Below are 16,545 nucleotides of genomic sequence, written 5' to 3' on the forward strand. Positions count from 1 at the left end.
ATTAAATAAAAAGGAAAAATATTAAGAAAAGGGAAAATATCGTAGTACATTCCTATACAACTGAAAAGAGGAGGAGAGGGAAAGGAGAAGGGCTAAAAGCATGAAACCGGTCTCTCCCCAGATGGCGTATTCGAGTGTTGCGATCGCGAATATTTAAAACTCAGTTTATTAATTAAACTAAAAGGTAAATGTTATTACTAGTAAGTGGAAGTAGTTGTGCTTTTTTTATATTATACCCTATTCAAAATAAGCTTGAAGTAATTAAAAAAAAAAAAAAAAATTGTATGTAACTGTTAACTGTAAGAAAATGTCCGAAAACGAGAACAATTTGTAAATAAACATTGAAATGCCGAAATTGTTATGCTGAATAATTTTAATTGAGTGTGTCATGTTTTGTATTCATTAGTAAAATTGGTTAATAGTATTTGAAGAAAACTATTTGACAAAGTACAAACAATATCCATCATAATATTTTTTGTTTACGATAGTCAATTTCATTGAAGTTAGTCTTCTATATGTATTGCAAGATCATTAATTTTGAAATAGGAACACAGCACCTTAAGTTTATAATATTTGCATTAAGATTAAGTGTATACAATTATGAGGGTAAAGATTTATGGAGCGCAAATAGCATGACCTTTTGAAGGACATTAAATAATTTATAAATTAATAAAGCTCTTAAATATTAAAATTATTTTTAAATTTAAATACTGAAAAGTGTTTTATAAATTACTATGTTGTGCAAATTATAAAAAGTGTTGTTATTGAAAAAATTACCTTCTGCTTAGTGGATTTAATGCTTAATTTAATGGAATGCACTCTTACTAAATTTTATATATTGTGCATAAAATATTTAAATTTTTAAATTACATCTTTAGTTTTTAATCAAATTTTAGTCAATTGTTTTGAATATATATATTTTTTTTACATAAATTAAAAAAGAAATTGAATTGTTAAAAAATGTAAAGCTCTATGTTACCTGAATTAATGCACCTTTAAGTTGTGAAAAATGAAAGTAATAATTTCAGTTAAAATAGAGAGCAATAGCTGTACTTTTTTTATGGGAAAGCAGCGAGCCACGCATTTGATGGGGAGATTTCCGTATCATGATCTGTGGTAGAATAATCGGCAAGTCTTGGAAACTTTTGGGCAGCGGCCTGCGAGAAACTTAAAAAAAAACATCACAGAAAAGGACCAACTCGTAACCACACCCAGGAAAACATCTACATGTTGTTTTTTTTTAAAAAAAATTTGTAAGTTTAAAATCTATTTTGCAACCTGTCGATTGTATTTGGCGCAACAGATCACAATACGGAAATATCCCCTATTTGATCTCAGTGACGAAATTATTAGGTATCAACTAGATATTTAACTTTTAAAAAAAAAGAGAAATAATATTTCAATCTTCCTATGAAAATTCTATCATTAATTTCTTCTTATATGTAAATTTAAGTTTGTGATATTGAAGTTTCTAATTATAGCATTGTTTGTTTTAGATTACCTAAATTATATAGTTGAGTTTATGTTTCATGTAGAATTATTTGTGTTACTCCTAGAAATAGGAAAGTTGTATGATAAAATGATAAAATTTATTTAATTAGATAAATTATTAATTATGGAAATTCAGAGTTTTAAGATAAATATCAATTGTATTTACTACTTTATTTTATGTTACTTTAGTAGGCATATTAGTTTTTAAAGAATTTTTTTATTGTTTTTAGACTTAGCTAAATACTCAGCAAAACATTATGTTGTCTCATTTCTGGATGTGCCTATGACAATCATTCACTTATTTTCCTATATTTTTTGTTATACCTATTATTTAGATAAATCTAATATTTGTTCAAATTTTTTCCTTAAAATAAGTAATTTAACATTTTTTTTTTTACTTCAAATTTTTAAATTTTATTTGATTTTTCATACTTTATGTATAAAACATTAATAATCTTTAGAAATTTAACATTTTAAGTTTAAAAGCCCCACTTAAATAAAGGTTTAAAAATGTTTAAATTTATTTTCATATTCTACATTTTTTATAAGTTTTTTTTGACTTAGTGGGGGGGGGGCTACATTTTTTTTCTATTTTACTTATATCATGAAGTGGTAAACAAGGTTTTATTTTTTTTCCTGCATTGAAAATAAGAAATTGAAATTTGTATTATTATTTGAAAAAGTTTCTTTTTTTTTTTTTTTTTTTGAAGTTTCATTACTCTCCATATTCCCAGAAATGGCCAAAGGCAAATGCACTATTTACCCTATTTTTCAATTCATGGAAACTACTTTTAATGTTAGTTTAGTAAAGAAACACGGCTCTTGGCAGCTAATTTTTTTAATTTGTTGGGTGCAAATCTCCGTCTATTGATACAATGAAAATGATCTTGTGGTGGCAGCTGAGTGTTAACAGCAATTACGCATTTAGAATCATGTATAACTAATATTTAAAATAGCCATTACGAAAAATAAATCATTAATCACTTAGGTCACACTTTCAAGTGTGAATGTACACTCGTGGAACATTGATGTTATTTAAAAGGGAGGAAATGTGCATTTAATGTACTTAATTTTTTAGAAATAAAGGAGCATTAAACAATTAAAAAATTTCAAGTATTTGATAATTTCACATTTCTTAAATATTCGCTGTCTAGAAAGGCATAAAAAGTTGACGATCAAATTCGGAAAAAAAAAAAAAGCTTTTGGAATAACAAACTGGCTTTTGTAAATATGAATAAATATTTCTTAACCCCTTAACTGCCGCGGGCGTATATATACGTATCGGCAGACGATACGTTAACTGCCGCAGGCGTATATATACAATTTCCCGAAGTACTATGCTTTGCATTGCGCTGCTATAAATAGAACTACACCCCCTACTTCAGAATGCTGTAAAATGACCTAGAAAGTGTTTGCTTTGCGAATGTATTACTAATTTTGGAGGAGAGGGAGTGGGAAAAGGATGTTATGGAAAAGTGATATCGTATTAATCGCTTGTGTGTATTTATTTGAGTAAGGTTGGGTTTATTCTTTTTTCGCTTTCGTTTCCCATATGTATTTGGTGCTTTTTATTCTTTCCATCAACGTCTTCAAGGAAAAATGCGTCGCAAAAATGTGCTGTTTGTTCAAGAAAAAAAAATTCGTTGTGAATCCCGCTATCAGTGCGATGAATGTGATGTTGGTTTATGTGTCCAACCATGTTTCAGGATTTATCATACAACAGCTAAGTTTTAACATCTTTTATATTGTATTTTTATTATTTAATTTAAATTTTGTATTTTCTTTCTTTCCTTTTTCTTGTCTTATAAAAGTAAACTGTTTTTAAATTGCAAAGCGTGCATCATTTTCCCCCACCAAAACACCGTGTAAGAAAGTGCACTTGAGCGAAAAACGCTGGCACTGGGGAGTGAATCGCGTTAATTTTACTCTGCACTTAAGGAGTTAATTATTCCCTTATATTTTGTTATAGTAAAAAATACATTCATTTTGTAATTTTTGGTACACAGCATTACGAAAACTTCACAAAGGGTACAAAAAAGTCATAAGTTTGGGAAACACTGCTGTACAGTAACAACTGATTGTGGTTTTAAAAACAAAGATTTGCTGTCTATCATCAAGATTATTTACATTTGCTGTTTCCTTTGTGAGTGACTGGTTTTTTTCTTACTTACCATTGCTCAGAAGAGTGATGCTTGTCATAATGTTGGAACGAGTTAGCCGAAGGTAATGCCAAGTATCTGGTGACTTTATTTACTATTATCAGCGTTCACTGAGCAGAGTTTAGTGTGCCATGATGCATACATCAGAAAGTTCTATATTCAACTGAATTCCAATCAATCTTGTTTGATGATAATGCATTTGCTTTGCTTTTCAGAACACCATGAGACTTACAAGAGTTCTATTTTATGCTTCAAAGTTGCCTAAAGATTTCTCAAATTTTCCCAAACGTTATGTTGAACGTGCAATGGAGCAAATTGAATTCAAGACTGAAAAAGAACCACAATATCAGGATAAGGTTATAAAAAGAGAAGTTTTCACCTATGGGCTACACAGACCTTGGACAAGAGAGTTCCTTGAAGCAAACCTTCCAGGGAAATATGTGGAGCAAGATGTTGTTGAACCAATTAAAGAATGGACAATTTATCGAGGAGATAAGGTATTATTATAATTTTTTTTTAAAAGTTCATTTTATTTTCGTAAATCACATGTTTGTTTGTTGGGCCAGTATAACCTGTCTATTAGGGCGTGGGGCCCATGTCTGAGAGATCGTAAATTGGAATCCAGCCGAATGAAGACTTCTTGTATGTAAAATGGTGACTGTTGCAAGCTAAATCTCTCGGGGTCATAAACAAATCAGTACCGCTGGGGGCACAGGATTGGAGATTGGTTTTTCTCTGATTCAGGATAAAACTATGATGTGCAGTTGTAGGAATGGCACTTGAATTAGTCAACAGGCTATGGTGTATGTGTGTGGCAAAAATGGAATTCTAGGCTATAGATGGAGACACTGGAAGACAAGAAACACACCCCTCTGCCTTAAATAGGCTTATTCGTATTTTCAAGTGGCATAAGACAACAATGTGTTTGTTATTTCAATGAGTATTTAAACTTGTTATATTTCTGTGTCATTTATCCCTAGGCTCTTTTTAAAAATAGATGAGCTGTACTTGCTTAAAAATTATTTCTGTGTTTAAAAATTATTGTAAGTAACTTATTTATTATTAAAAATATATGTTTAGCTTGCATGAAAAATGAAAAAGTAACATAAATGTATTAATATTTTTTAAAAGTGTCTAGGATGGTTCAAGGTAATTATGATATTTTAAAATATAAAAGTTGTAAGCTTTTTAAGTAACTCTTGTGACAAAATGTTGAATTGTCTTTTTCTACTTCTAGATATTTTTATGTGTATTTCTGGAAAATTCTTAATAGGAATTTTTTTAACTGGTACTTACATATTATCCTGTCAACCATTTTCGCCAAATCTAAAAATAAATTTGAAAGTGACTCAAATTTAAATATTTTCTCTTTTTTGTATGCAATAAGTTATATTTGTATTATGCCTCTTTCTTTTGTAAAAAAAGTTATTTTGTAAATGTAAAAAAAAAGATGACTTAAAATCGGTGTTGGCAAAAATGGCCGACAAGATGGAACGTAAATACCGAATTTCTGTTTCCTTTTTTTGTGAATACAATTTATTATTGTCAATTTTTTATGTATTTGAAAAAAAAATCACTGTTATTTATTATTTGATTGCAATAATATAGGAAGTACATTTCTGTTATTGTCTTATATTTTTCTTATCTTTCATCTTGATGTAAACATTTTTACATTGCACCCGTCTATACCATTTTTGCAAAAATATTGCATTAAACTATGTTTCAAGTGTTTTATCCTTTTTAAACAAAAATATATTTTTATTTCATATTAAGATGATAACTCATTAAGTAATGACAACTCATTGGAGTGAAAAAAATAGTTGATTATTATGGTTGTATTATTGTTAACGTCTACATTCTTAAGTGATCGTTCTTTTCTCGATTTGATAGTTACTATTAATCAAAATGTATTGAAATGTACCAAGGTAGCTCTTAGTATACCGAGCACAGAATTCATTGTCATTTCATATTCCATCGCTTGTAGCACAATGACGAAAATTCGTCATGTATAATAACAAATATTCGTCATTTGTATTTTACAGTAAATAGTTAAGATGTTTTCTTTTGTTTCTTACATTCAGAAGAAGTAATAGTCTATTTCTAATGACAACTTTTTTCTTGGTTTTAACACAGATATTTACTTGTGAATAGCTATAGTGGTAGTTATAGAAATTTTATTTCTTCTGAATAAAAGGAAAAAATAAATGTTTTTGCCACCAGAAATTTTTTATTTTCTAGATGCGTCATACATGATGAGACCTGTTGTAGTCAAATAAGGCCAGCATTTGGTCAATGATGATGCAATTAATGCTGGACGGGTATATATCTTAACCTTTTGGGTAACATAAAATACTTATTTTACCTAGCTTGCTATTCCAGTACACCTGTTATATTAGAAATAGTTAAACTGGTTAATGAATTATTTTTAAATAAATCAACTAAGTATTTAAGTTAATTTTAATAATAAATTGCATAATATTTTTGTTGTTGTTGCAGGTTCAAATAATGAAAGGAAAGGATAAAGGGAAACAAGGTGTAGTTAACTATGTCGTTGTTGAGAGAAATTGGGTTACAGTCGAAGGTTTAAATTGTGTAAGTTTTTAAACTAGTTTCAACATTTTATCATATTATCAGTAATTTGTTAACTTTTGTTTGCCTATTGTGCATTTCTATTGTTTCTGCTAACTTTCATGAACTTTCCCTCAGATTTTTTTTTTATATTACTAATAAAATATTTGCCTTTTTTAAAATTTTATTTAAAAAAAAATGCTGAATGCTATGTTTTTTTAAATTTAATTCTTGGATCAGAGTAATTTTAAGCACTTCTAAGTAATTTAAATTTTGAGTAATTGTTTGAAAGTTATATTTTTATTTAGTATTGTATAACGTAAGCATATCATAATAATGCACCAAAATATTTTTTCTTTGCTGTTTCTTTTGAAACTTTTTTTTTTATTACTTGGAACTAATAATAAACTTTTAAAATCGTTAAAAGTTTTCTAACATTTAAATTTTAGCTTTTCATTTTTTTTTTTTTTTTTTTTTTTTTAAATACATTTAGTAAATGGGATATTAATTTAAAGGCTTTTCTACAATTTGTTTATGTAGTTTCAATTTGTATTTTTTTAATGGTAGACAATAATTTTAAAACTATAAGAGCTGTTTCCAATTTTAATAACTTAAGATTAAAGTGCTGAAATATTTGAAGATAAGTTGGTAAAATATTGCATTGACTTATTTTTCCTTCACAATTATGTACATTTGCAATATTTTCTAAACTGCTAATTATTTCTAATGATGTCATTATATATCTTTTTTATGGAAGTTATTTTTACTGTGTTTTGTAAAGTTCAAGAAATTTTATAAAGCTGCTTTAATGACTATGCTGTCTAATTTTTTTTTTTTAAACTAACATCAGAGTTATATGATATTTTTTCTCTCTTTTAAGTAGGAAAATTCTTAGTTTTAATTTAGGGGAAAAGGAAACAGTTTACATTCTTCAATAAGTAGTAAATGTGGTCTAAACATTTTTGGAACATATGTTTGCACATCTTTATGCTATTGTATGAAATTCAGGACAAGGGTCAAAAGAATTTTATGAATTTTTTACCTGGAGTTATGGTAAAAAATTTGCAAATTGCAATTTTCAATTGATTTAGTTATTGAATATTTTGGTTCATAAATTCATGATCATCATGCAACACTCATAGCTGCCAACTCTACTGGATTTTCCAATAGACTAATGGATTTTTTCAGTTTCTCCTAATCTACTGGTTTAATTAAAATTCTTCTGGTTTTTGTGCATTTTAGAAAATTCCACAATTCCTTAAAAATGAATGTTTCTTTAAAAAAAATAAATTAAAATGCAATTTTTATGCAGATTATTGCTTGCTTACTTAAATAAGTATTGCTAATATATAATAAAGCGAGCCTCATTTATAGAAATCAGTTCAAAACTTTTTTTGTTCTAAAATGTTCAGTTTATTTTTATTCAGAGATCTCTTTTTAAATCAATTAAAAACATCTTTTAATATCCTTTGATGAATTAAATGTCTATTAATATTCAAAAATATGATTAAAAATAATACATAACATTTCAAGCATGTTTAATGTCAATCATAACAGGAAAAAATTGCAGTCTTTCTATTTTGCTGACTATAAAAATCACTAAAATAACCTATGTGTAAAATATTTAGTACAATCTACTGGATTTTTTCCTATCCATGTTGGCTGCTATGAACACTGTTTGTGTTAACTTGTGTCCACTTGTTGTGTTCCACGCAAATCACTCATCGTAATTCATATTCACTCAAATTTTTTAAAAGTTTCCTTTGATTGAAGAAAGGTTTCTTTTAATTAATAATTTTAAAGTTTCCTTTAAAATTACCAAAAGTCTCCTCCAGAAATTATGTTGTATGTTAAAAAAAGGGGCAAGAAAACTCATGTGTTACACTCATGTTCATGTGTGTGCAAGTCAAGACAATGTTGACCGATCATGTATAGATAATTGTAATTCTTTTATAGTGTAAAAAGCTGTTTATGAGATTGCTTTTGCTTTTCTAAAAATTTCTGAAATCATTTATTTCCCCTTGGAAAGGTAATGGATGAATAACACCCCAGAGTGATAGTTTTATTTCTCAGATTAAATATTGTATTTTCTGTTTTTTCCACACAACCATTTTAAAGAACTTATTTTTAGGAATATAAATATATGGGTGGCTTCAGAGGTATACCAAAATCTATGGTAAAAGAAGAAAAGCCTTTACTAGTTACCACAGAAGTTGCTCTTCTGGATCCTTCTGATAAGTAAGATGTAACATATTTAAGCCTTTTTGTGGATGAATTTTATCAATATTGGGTGATTCCCTTATTTTATCCTGCATGTGGCACATGAAATAAATATTTATATTTATCAAAAAATATTTTATGAGTATTTATGCCTTAAATATTTGAGAATCAAGCATAATGCTTAAAAATTATTTTTCCATATTTATTTAAAAAAAAACCTGGATAGAGTAAACCTGTAATAGTTTCGAATTGTCTCTTCACCACAAAATCCGGAACTTCAAAATTATATTACCTAGCTCTTCTGAGGCATGCCAAAGTGTGAATTTGGCATATATCTTTTACCCTTGCCTTGCACATAAATATTTAATCATAAATAACTAAAATATTGACTAGGTGCACCTTAAATTTATTATAAATGAAGATTTATAAAATGAGGCTTTTTTTTAAAATTCCTATAATCTTGCTTCTTTTTATTAAATAAATGTTTACCCCAATTTCTGCTCATAAATAAATATTAATGTAAAAGTTTAAATAGAAAACAAGAGTGATATCCCTTTAATAATTTTAACATATGTTTCAAATCTTTAAAGAAATTTAGTGACAGCAGTTTCTTTACATACATATATAAAATTAGTTCTTTTGCTGCTTTATCTTTCTGGGCAGTGAAAAGGAATATGCAAAAATAAGTTTCTTTAAAAGTTATTCAGTTTCACATTCATTGGAATAGTTTCATATACATTTGAAAAAAGATATTAGGCATGCAGAAACTACTTTCAAGTATCATTTTGTTAACTGACATGCCTAGCAGAGCTTGTAAGAATTTTTAGATTTTACGATCACTGATGAAATCACCATATTAATACACATTCTTTTCCCCCCGCAAATATCAGCTCCACGATCTTGAGGTAGCCTAGTAGTCCTTCTTATTTGACAAGTAATCTTTCACATTTTTAATTTCGTTTGATTACCCTTTCGTATCTGTTATATTAAGTTTTCCTCGAGTGGTGGACTGAAAAAGAAGCACTTCCACAGTCTGCTCATTCCAAGAGTATACATACTTAAGATATCTATACTTAAGAGTATACTTAAAGTATATACTTAGTACCAAATGAAGATCATATTCATGAGATCTTTGGCTGCTAGAGTCTGAAAAGCTTGTTTCATATATGTTGCATGCAGGGTTCCCACGGTCCTTGAGAGTCCTTGAAAGTCCTTGAATTTTTTTTTGCTAAATTTAGGTCCTTGAAAGTGCTTGAAAAACGTCTTAGGTCCTTGAAAAACTTGATAGGTCCTTGAATTTGTCCAATACTGCCAGCGGCCCTTTTTATAAAACACCCGCGGATCTTTCTCGTTCTTTCTGTTTTGTTCCCGAGCTCTCTCACATGGTTTTTAACGCCACCGTTTCTAACCGGGCCTAGCGTCTTGGTGTCTGCCAAGCGCGCGGACCACAGCAGACAATCAATGCGTTCGGGGCGAGACTCCACTTCATCTTCAGTCGCATATGTTTAGATCTTCTTTTTTCTTATCGAAACTGGAATACTCTCGAATTTTGTAACAATATGTACCTTGCAGTTTTCAATAAATATGCCGTTTTACCATCCGCACTTGTCCTTACATTTGCGTCATTTCAAAACTTTATTGTAAAGCGTATTCGCAAAGGCACGGCTTCGTATTTGTGTTATGTAGTTTAGACTAGTTATGACTGGGAAGTGCTATTTTAATCCCCAATGGATGGATAATCAAGCTTATAAAGAATGGATTTTATCGATGCCCGAAAAGAAGTTCAGAGCCAAGTGCCGATTATGCATGAAAGAGATCGATATCGCAAAAATGGAAGAATCTGCTCTGAAATCACACATGAAAGAAAGGTAAAACAAAAAAGCAGTCTCATGCCCTGAGTTCTCTTTTTCCAAAGACATCAACATCTAATTCATCTGGTGTAAATACTCCTTCAACATCGTTTGCCCCATGTGAAACAGAAACTTTAGTGCCCGAGGTAACATTGTCTTCTTATCTAGTCAAAAGGAATGTGCTTGATGCTGAAATTCTCTGGATTCTGAAGTGCATCACTAGTAATTATTCATGTAACTCCTGTGAAGGGATTAGTAAATTGTTCTCCAAAATGTTTGCTGATAGCTGTATAGCGAGACAATTTTTTTGTAGTGCCACAAGGTGAGCCTATTTGGGCTCCTTTGGATCGGCACTATACTTCAAAGGGATTCTTATAAATGAGCTGAAGAATGTTGATTGCTACACTGTACTCTTTGATGAGACGTTAAATCAGTCTCTACAATCTAAGCAGATGGACATTATGGTAAGGAATTGATAATAAAGTTTGCACTAAGTGTCTTACCTCCCAATTTATGGATCATGGAACTGCAGAAAATATTTTGTCCTCTTTTTACAAATGCATGGATGATGGTTAAAAGCTCTCTAAAATACTTCAATTGTCCATGGATGGACCCTATGTCAATTGGAAATTCTATTAGAAGCTTCAGTGTGAATTAAAAGAGAAATATTCCCACCAGGTCATATTCATTGGCAGTTGTGGATTACACATAATGAATAATGCTTCTAAACATGGTGAAAATGGGATATGTTCCTTCTAATTTTTATTTTCAGAGAGAATTGTTGCTGCATAACATTTGGAGAAGGTTGTGTAAATTATGGATGAATAATTTCAGAAACGATGTTTAATAGAGGAGAGGAGGGGGTTATGGAATAGTCATGGAATATGGAATACCTAAGATTTAGCTCTGTCTTTCATGCAGCATTCACATGGAAATACACAGAATTAAAGGATTTCACCATTAACATCTCATTACCATTAGTTATAGATTGTGCTGAAAATGATTTTTTGAATTAATATGTAAAACCAGTAGGGTTGTTTTTAAAAAAATATAAATTTTAGTCCATAATACATATACTCTCTTCTCTCTATATAGGCAAAGCATTTAGGTATTATATTTGAAATTAATTATTGCCACAACAGGCATTGTTGCTTCTAGTAAAATAGAAGAGAATAATTTTTAAAATTGGTCTTAGATTAAGGTCCTTGAAAATTTTGTTGAGGTCCTTGAAAAGTCCTGGAAAGTCCTTGAATTTCAATCTCATCATAGAGTGGGAACCCTGGCATGCCACAAAGGCAGAATTGCGTGATCGTGTATGTCATCCGAGATTGTTGCAGAATATTATATTTGTTTGTCAATGAAACAAATAAGAAAACGAAGTTTGTAAAGCAATAAATTTATTTAAAAACATTGGTAGACAAACTGTCACAAACAGAGTGACTAACGAAAAGAATGAATACAAAATAATCTGCTTCAACATAAGCTTAAATACTCTTTAAACAGATAACGGATGACGTCCACGCAAGAACGACCAACAGCAAATGAAAAGAAACTGGCTGATCCCCTGCAGACCATGACATCACCTACGCAAGTTGAGTGCATGAGATCGTTATCTTCGATGACTGACGAAGATCGAACCTTATACCTTTTATTTTTATGTTATTTAATTAAAATAGAAAAGCCCTTTTAGCATTTATTTATCTAACAGTGTATATGTGATCACTGTCTTGATGGGTTTAAAAGATCATTTAATTTTCCAGGGTTGACAAATTTATATCAGAGTAAAAAAACCATGGTTAAAACTGGCCTGGAAAAAATTAAATGGATGTGTATATTGCTTTTTTTAAAACAAAATACTACAATCTATATTATTAGATGTAAGACTTTGATATCCAAAATATATACAGATAAAATAATTTAAAAGATTTAATTGTAATATTTCTCATTTTATTGTTATAAATGCGTTATAAGTTTGTTAAAAAAGCTTTTGGATCCAAACAAAAACTGTTCCACAGTGATTGTAAAGACTCTGTTGCCATTTGAACAATGAAGTCAAGCATCACTGGTTGTGGTCGATGAGCAGGTGCGTGACCACTTTGATCAACTTGGATTGAAAAGGAGGGTATTCAGTTGTGGTCTTCGTAAAACTGTTCTACTGTAAAGTGCTTGCCTTCACATGCAAGTCGTCGGACTACCAAAGCTGGGAAGCTCTTCCCTCTGCTGAGGATCAAAATTGTGATGGCATGTGTTCGGATCATCTTCAGGGATGTTTTCCAGACCGTGGCCAATAGCCCATTGTGCAATTCTAGTGCAACATAAATAAAGTATCTACCTGCCAAACAAAAACTATAGTGATGCTGTTAATATATGGTAGTAGCTTATATTAATATGTTAAATTAGTTTTTATACTTCCTGATTTTATTCAATCAGAAATTGGATGCTTGAATATTTTATGATCAACACTTCTTAATTGATTTGATGAATTAAAAAAAAAAAACTGACTTAAAATAAACTTTTTAATTCTGTTCTGAATTAAGATCTTTTATATACTCACTGTTTTGGTATTAATTTTGATTTGAACTCATACTTTATAAATACATGCATTCATATTCTTTTTTAATCCGAATTGAAGCATAGGGCTCTATCATAGCTTTCCATGCCAATCTAATTGTGGCCAGATATTTTGCCTCTCATTGTGTCTTATTGTTTTCAACGTCCTGTGCCAAGAATTTTTAGGTCTTCCTCTTTTTCTATTGCCCTGAGGGTTCCAATCAAAAACCTGTTTTACTTTAAATTTTTCAGGTTTACGTAGAACATGACCAATCCATTTTCATATATGTTTTTTAATTCCCAGATCAATTGGTTTCTCTGTTTTGCTTTTCTGACGAATTTTGCTTTACAAATTTTAGGGAATCACTTGATACACAAGACGTTAATAAGTACTTGAAGTGTTTTCATGTTATTTTCATTTCAGTGCCATGTCTCAGTTCCATATAAAAGTACAGACTGAACATTAGTATTGAAAATTCTAATTTTTGTTGAATTTGTTATGTTTTTTTTTGTTTTTGTATCCAGAATTTCTTAAGAAAAGCGTAACTGAATACTTCCAGAATTTGTTAAGAATATCGTTACAGAATACTTCCTGATTTTATTAAGGATGGTGTAACTGAATACTTCCGGAATTTATTTAGAATAGCGTAACTGACTACTTTCAGAATTTATTTAAAATAGCATAACTGAATTCTTTCAGAATTTGTTAAGAATAGCATTATAGAATACTTCCAGAATTTATTAAGAATAGCCTAACTGAATACTTTCAGAATTTATTACAAATAGCCTAACTGAATACTTTCAGAATTTATTACAAATAGCCTAACTGAATACTTTCAGAATTTATTAAGAATAGCGTAACTGAATACTTCCAGAATTTATTAAGAATAGCATAATTTAATACTTTATAAAAGAAAGATAAAAAATGTAAAATCAGATTTTAAACTTTTTTTAATTTCACTTTTAGAAGAAAACATTTTCTTTCTCTTCTTTTAAAAATGAAGATTATTGATAATGTTTATTCTTTCCATCAGCAAACCCACTAAAGTTGTTTGGCGTTATACTGATGAAGGAGAAGAAGTGAGGGTCTCTGTAAGAACTGGCAGAATTATACCTATACCAGATGAAGCTGAAGAAACTTATGATTATAAGAACAAAAAGTATTATTCTGGTATGCCACTATTTATATGACATTTTTTGATATCCAAATATTTAATAATTTTGCCATTAGAATAATGAAACTTATGTGAATAATTTTGCATGTTAAATTAAATCATCTATCATTATCATCTTCAAAATAAGGTTAAAATTTGTAATGGGGATTTTTTCAGTTATTTTTATATTGTTTTTACCAAGTTTTATTATTTTTCTTTTTTATACTGCATTAGCATATCGCCGACATAAGCATATTATTTGGTATTGTTCCATTTAACAAATTTTATTATTTCATATTAAAATGAAATAATTCTTTTTAAAGTTTTTTTTTTAATTATTATGCTACTTGCTTTTCATAATTCCAATTTTTAGGAGCAATAATAACAAAATATTGACATTGCTGTCTATTTTGTTGTTTTTTTAAAAAATTTTAAAATATAAATTATTTTTATATAATTAATTAACTTTTTTTGCTAAATTTAAAGACAGAAATTGTATAAAATCAAATTAACTGAAGAACAACTTTTATTATCACTAAGGAATGAAAAATAGTGGAGCTTATGCAGAGAATTGTATGACTGGAAAGGAATTTTTTTTTAGCAGAAATCCAGTAATATTTGTTTATTTTTACATAAATGTTTATTTCTGCAATTCTGTTTATATTTCTTAAGTAATAAATTTGTGTAAAGTATTAGTTAAATAACTTTTCATTCAAAACAGCTTAGCAATTGTTTAAAAGTTATTTTTCATTCACCAGAAAACCTTACAATTAATTGCGGTTTAGTTTTTAGTCTTTTTTTGCAACATCCTTGAAATAACCTTAAAGTAACCTTGACTAAGGAATTTTGAAAAGCAAATTTTTTACCCACAATGCAGCCTTAGAAAAACTTAATGTTTCATTTTAACTTTTTTAACGCTTAGTTATTTTCGTTCTACAACATTTAGAATTTTGCCTTACTCGTGGCTTCCTATTTTAGAGCAACCAAAAGACACAAAGGCAAAAGATGTTGAAGAAATTACATATAAACCAAGGTTATTGACGTTTGAACAAGAAATTATGGAAGAATGTGGTCTGAAAGAAGATAATGTACCTGTAAAAACATTTTGGTATTAAATTAGCTTTTTAACTAACACTTTGTTTTTAATTCTGTTATTTTCCTTCTAGAATCTAATATTTTCCTGGTAATTTTAAGTTGATAAATTTAAATGAGTTTTGTGCTAATAAGTAATAGATAACAGGTAATAATTCAAGAATTCATTGTGGGATTTAACAATGCACTATTTTATGTTTAATGAGCTTTTCATATTGTATTAAAGGCAATAACCCTTTGAGGCCGGTGCCACACTGGTGTCCTTTTTATGTATTTTTTATGCAGAAAAAGGCACCATTGTTTCATGCCGTGTTTCATAAGAATAAATTAATAAAATGCTAAATATAATATTTTTCTCTTATTTTGGCCTAAAATGATATAAAAAGTATGAAATATAGGTTTAATAAAAATTCTGCATGAGAGAGTCAAAGTGATTTTCTGATAAATAATGTTTTAAAAAATGTCAGCTGGTTATTTGCAAAGAACATTCCTAGAAATATGCTGCTATCTGGATGCTCATATCCAGCAATCTTTAATTAGCAAACCTAAATCGTTAATCTTTAGATAATTGACTGTGCTGCTACTTAGAAATAATATTATATAATTTAAAAATCATAAAAGTAAAGCTGCTCTAGAATTGGAGCTCTTATATTTTTGTATTGGATTAAAAACTGAGGCATCCAAAAAACTACTAGACAGAACTGTAATTCTATTTAATAATTTTAAACAATATGGGAAATAAATTAAAATTGCCAGTGAAGTTTTTTTCCTGGACTGTAAACTAATAGGTATGAAATTTTGTTGGTATTAAAAATGTGCTTAGCTGTACTGTTTATTTAATTTTAAATATTTGCAATTATTTTTATTATTTATTATTTTTTCTCTTGAAAGCCATTTATGAAATAATAAGTTAGTATTTTTAAAATTATTATTTACTGTAATTTTTACGAAATTTGTTTTATTTGTTTGTAAATATCTCACAAAAAATATTAATTAATATACTTTGTTATAATTACAGAATAATTTATACTAATTAATATGATTAATATACTTTAAATATTAATTAATATACTTTGTTATAGTTACAGAATAATTTATCTTAAATGGCCAAACAAAGTGTTTTTGTATTGTGGTAATATTTTATATTTAAGTAAATTACTTGTTTAAAATTTAATTGTAGACTTAAAATGACCAATCAGAATGTTTTTCTATTGTAATTTTTTGCATTAAAGCAAATTTTTAATTTTCATTGTAGAATAATTTATCTAAAATGATCAATTAGAGCGTGTTTTGATATTAGTAATATTCAGCATTTAAGTAAATGATTTATTTTAAATTATTATTTTTAAAAAAGTAATATAAAACTATTTGTTTGTTAACAATTCTTTTTTTGCTAGTCAAGTTATTCTTAGTAAAATATCACAATATTCTAGATGTATGGCGATCTAGAAATATCCTAAA

At 28.6% G+C, this 16,545-nt stretch overlaps 1 protein-coding gene across 2 annotated transcripts; it reads left to right on the forward strand.

Moving 5' to 3' along the window:
* The first annotated feature begins 282 nt into the window (after window positions 1–282).
* On the forward strand, window positions 283–15,124 carry mRpL24 (mitochondrial ribosomal protein L24). 2 transcript variants are annotated; one of them, XM_016053444.3, is made up of 6 exons: window positions 283–447; window positions 3,866–4,147; window positions 6,147–6,242; window positions 8,350–8,456; window positions 13,873–14,009; window positions 14,971–15,124. In XM_016053444.3, the coding sequence occupies exons 2-6, from the start codon at window positions 3,872–3,874 to the stop codon at window positions 15,105–15,107; spliced, it is 753 nt and encodes a 250-aa protein (XP_015908930.1). In that variant the 5' UTR covers window positions 283–447; window positions 3,866–3,871; the 3' UTR covers window positions 15,108–15,124. The 2 variants fall into 2 exon arrangements, with proteins under 2 accessions (XP_015908930.1, XP_015908931.1); XM_016053445.3 differs by having other exon boundaries at window positions 296–502.
* The last annotated feature ends 1,421 nt before the right edge of the window (window positions 15,125–16,545 follow it).

Source organism: Parasteatoda tepidariorum, chromosome 9, assembly GCF_982258835.1.
Source record: "Parasteatoda tepidariorum strain Cologne lab strain chromosome 9, Ptep-v5.0, whole genome shotgun sequence".
Classification (NCBI taxonomy): domain Eukaryota; kingdom Metazoa; phylum Arthropoda; class Arachnida; order Araneae; family Theridiidae; genus Parasteatoda; species Parasteatoda tepidariorum.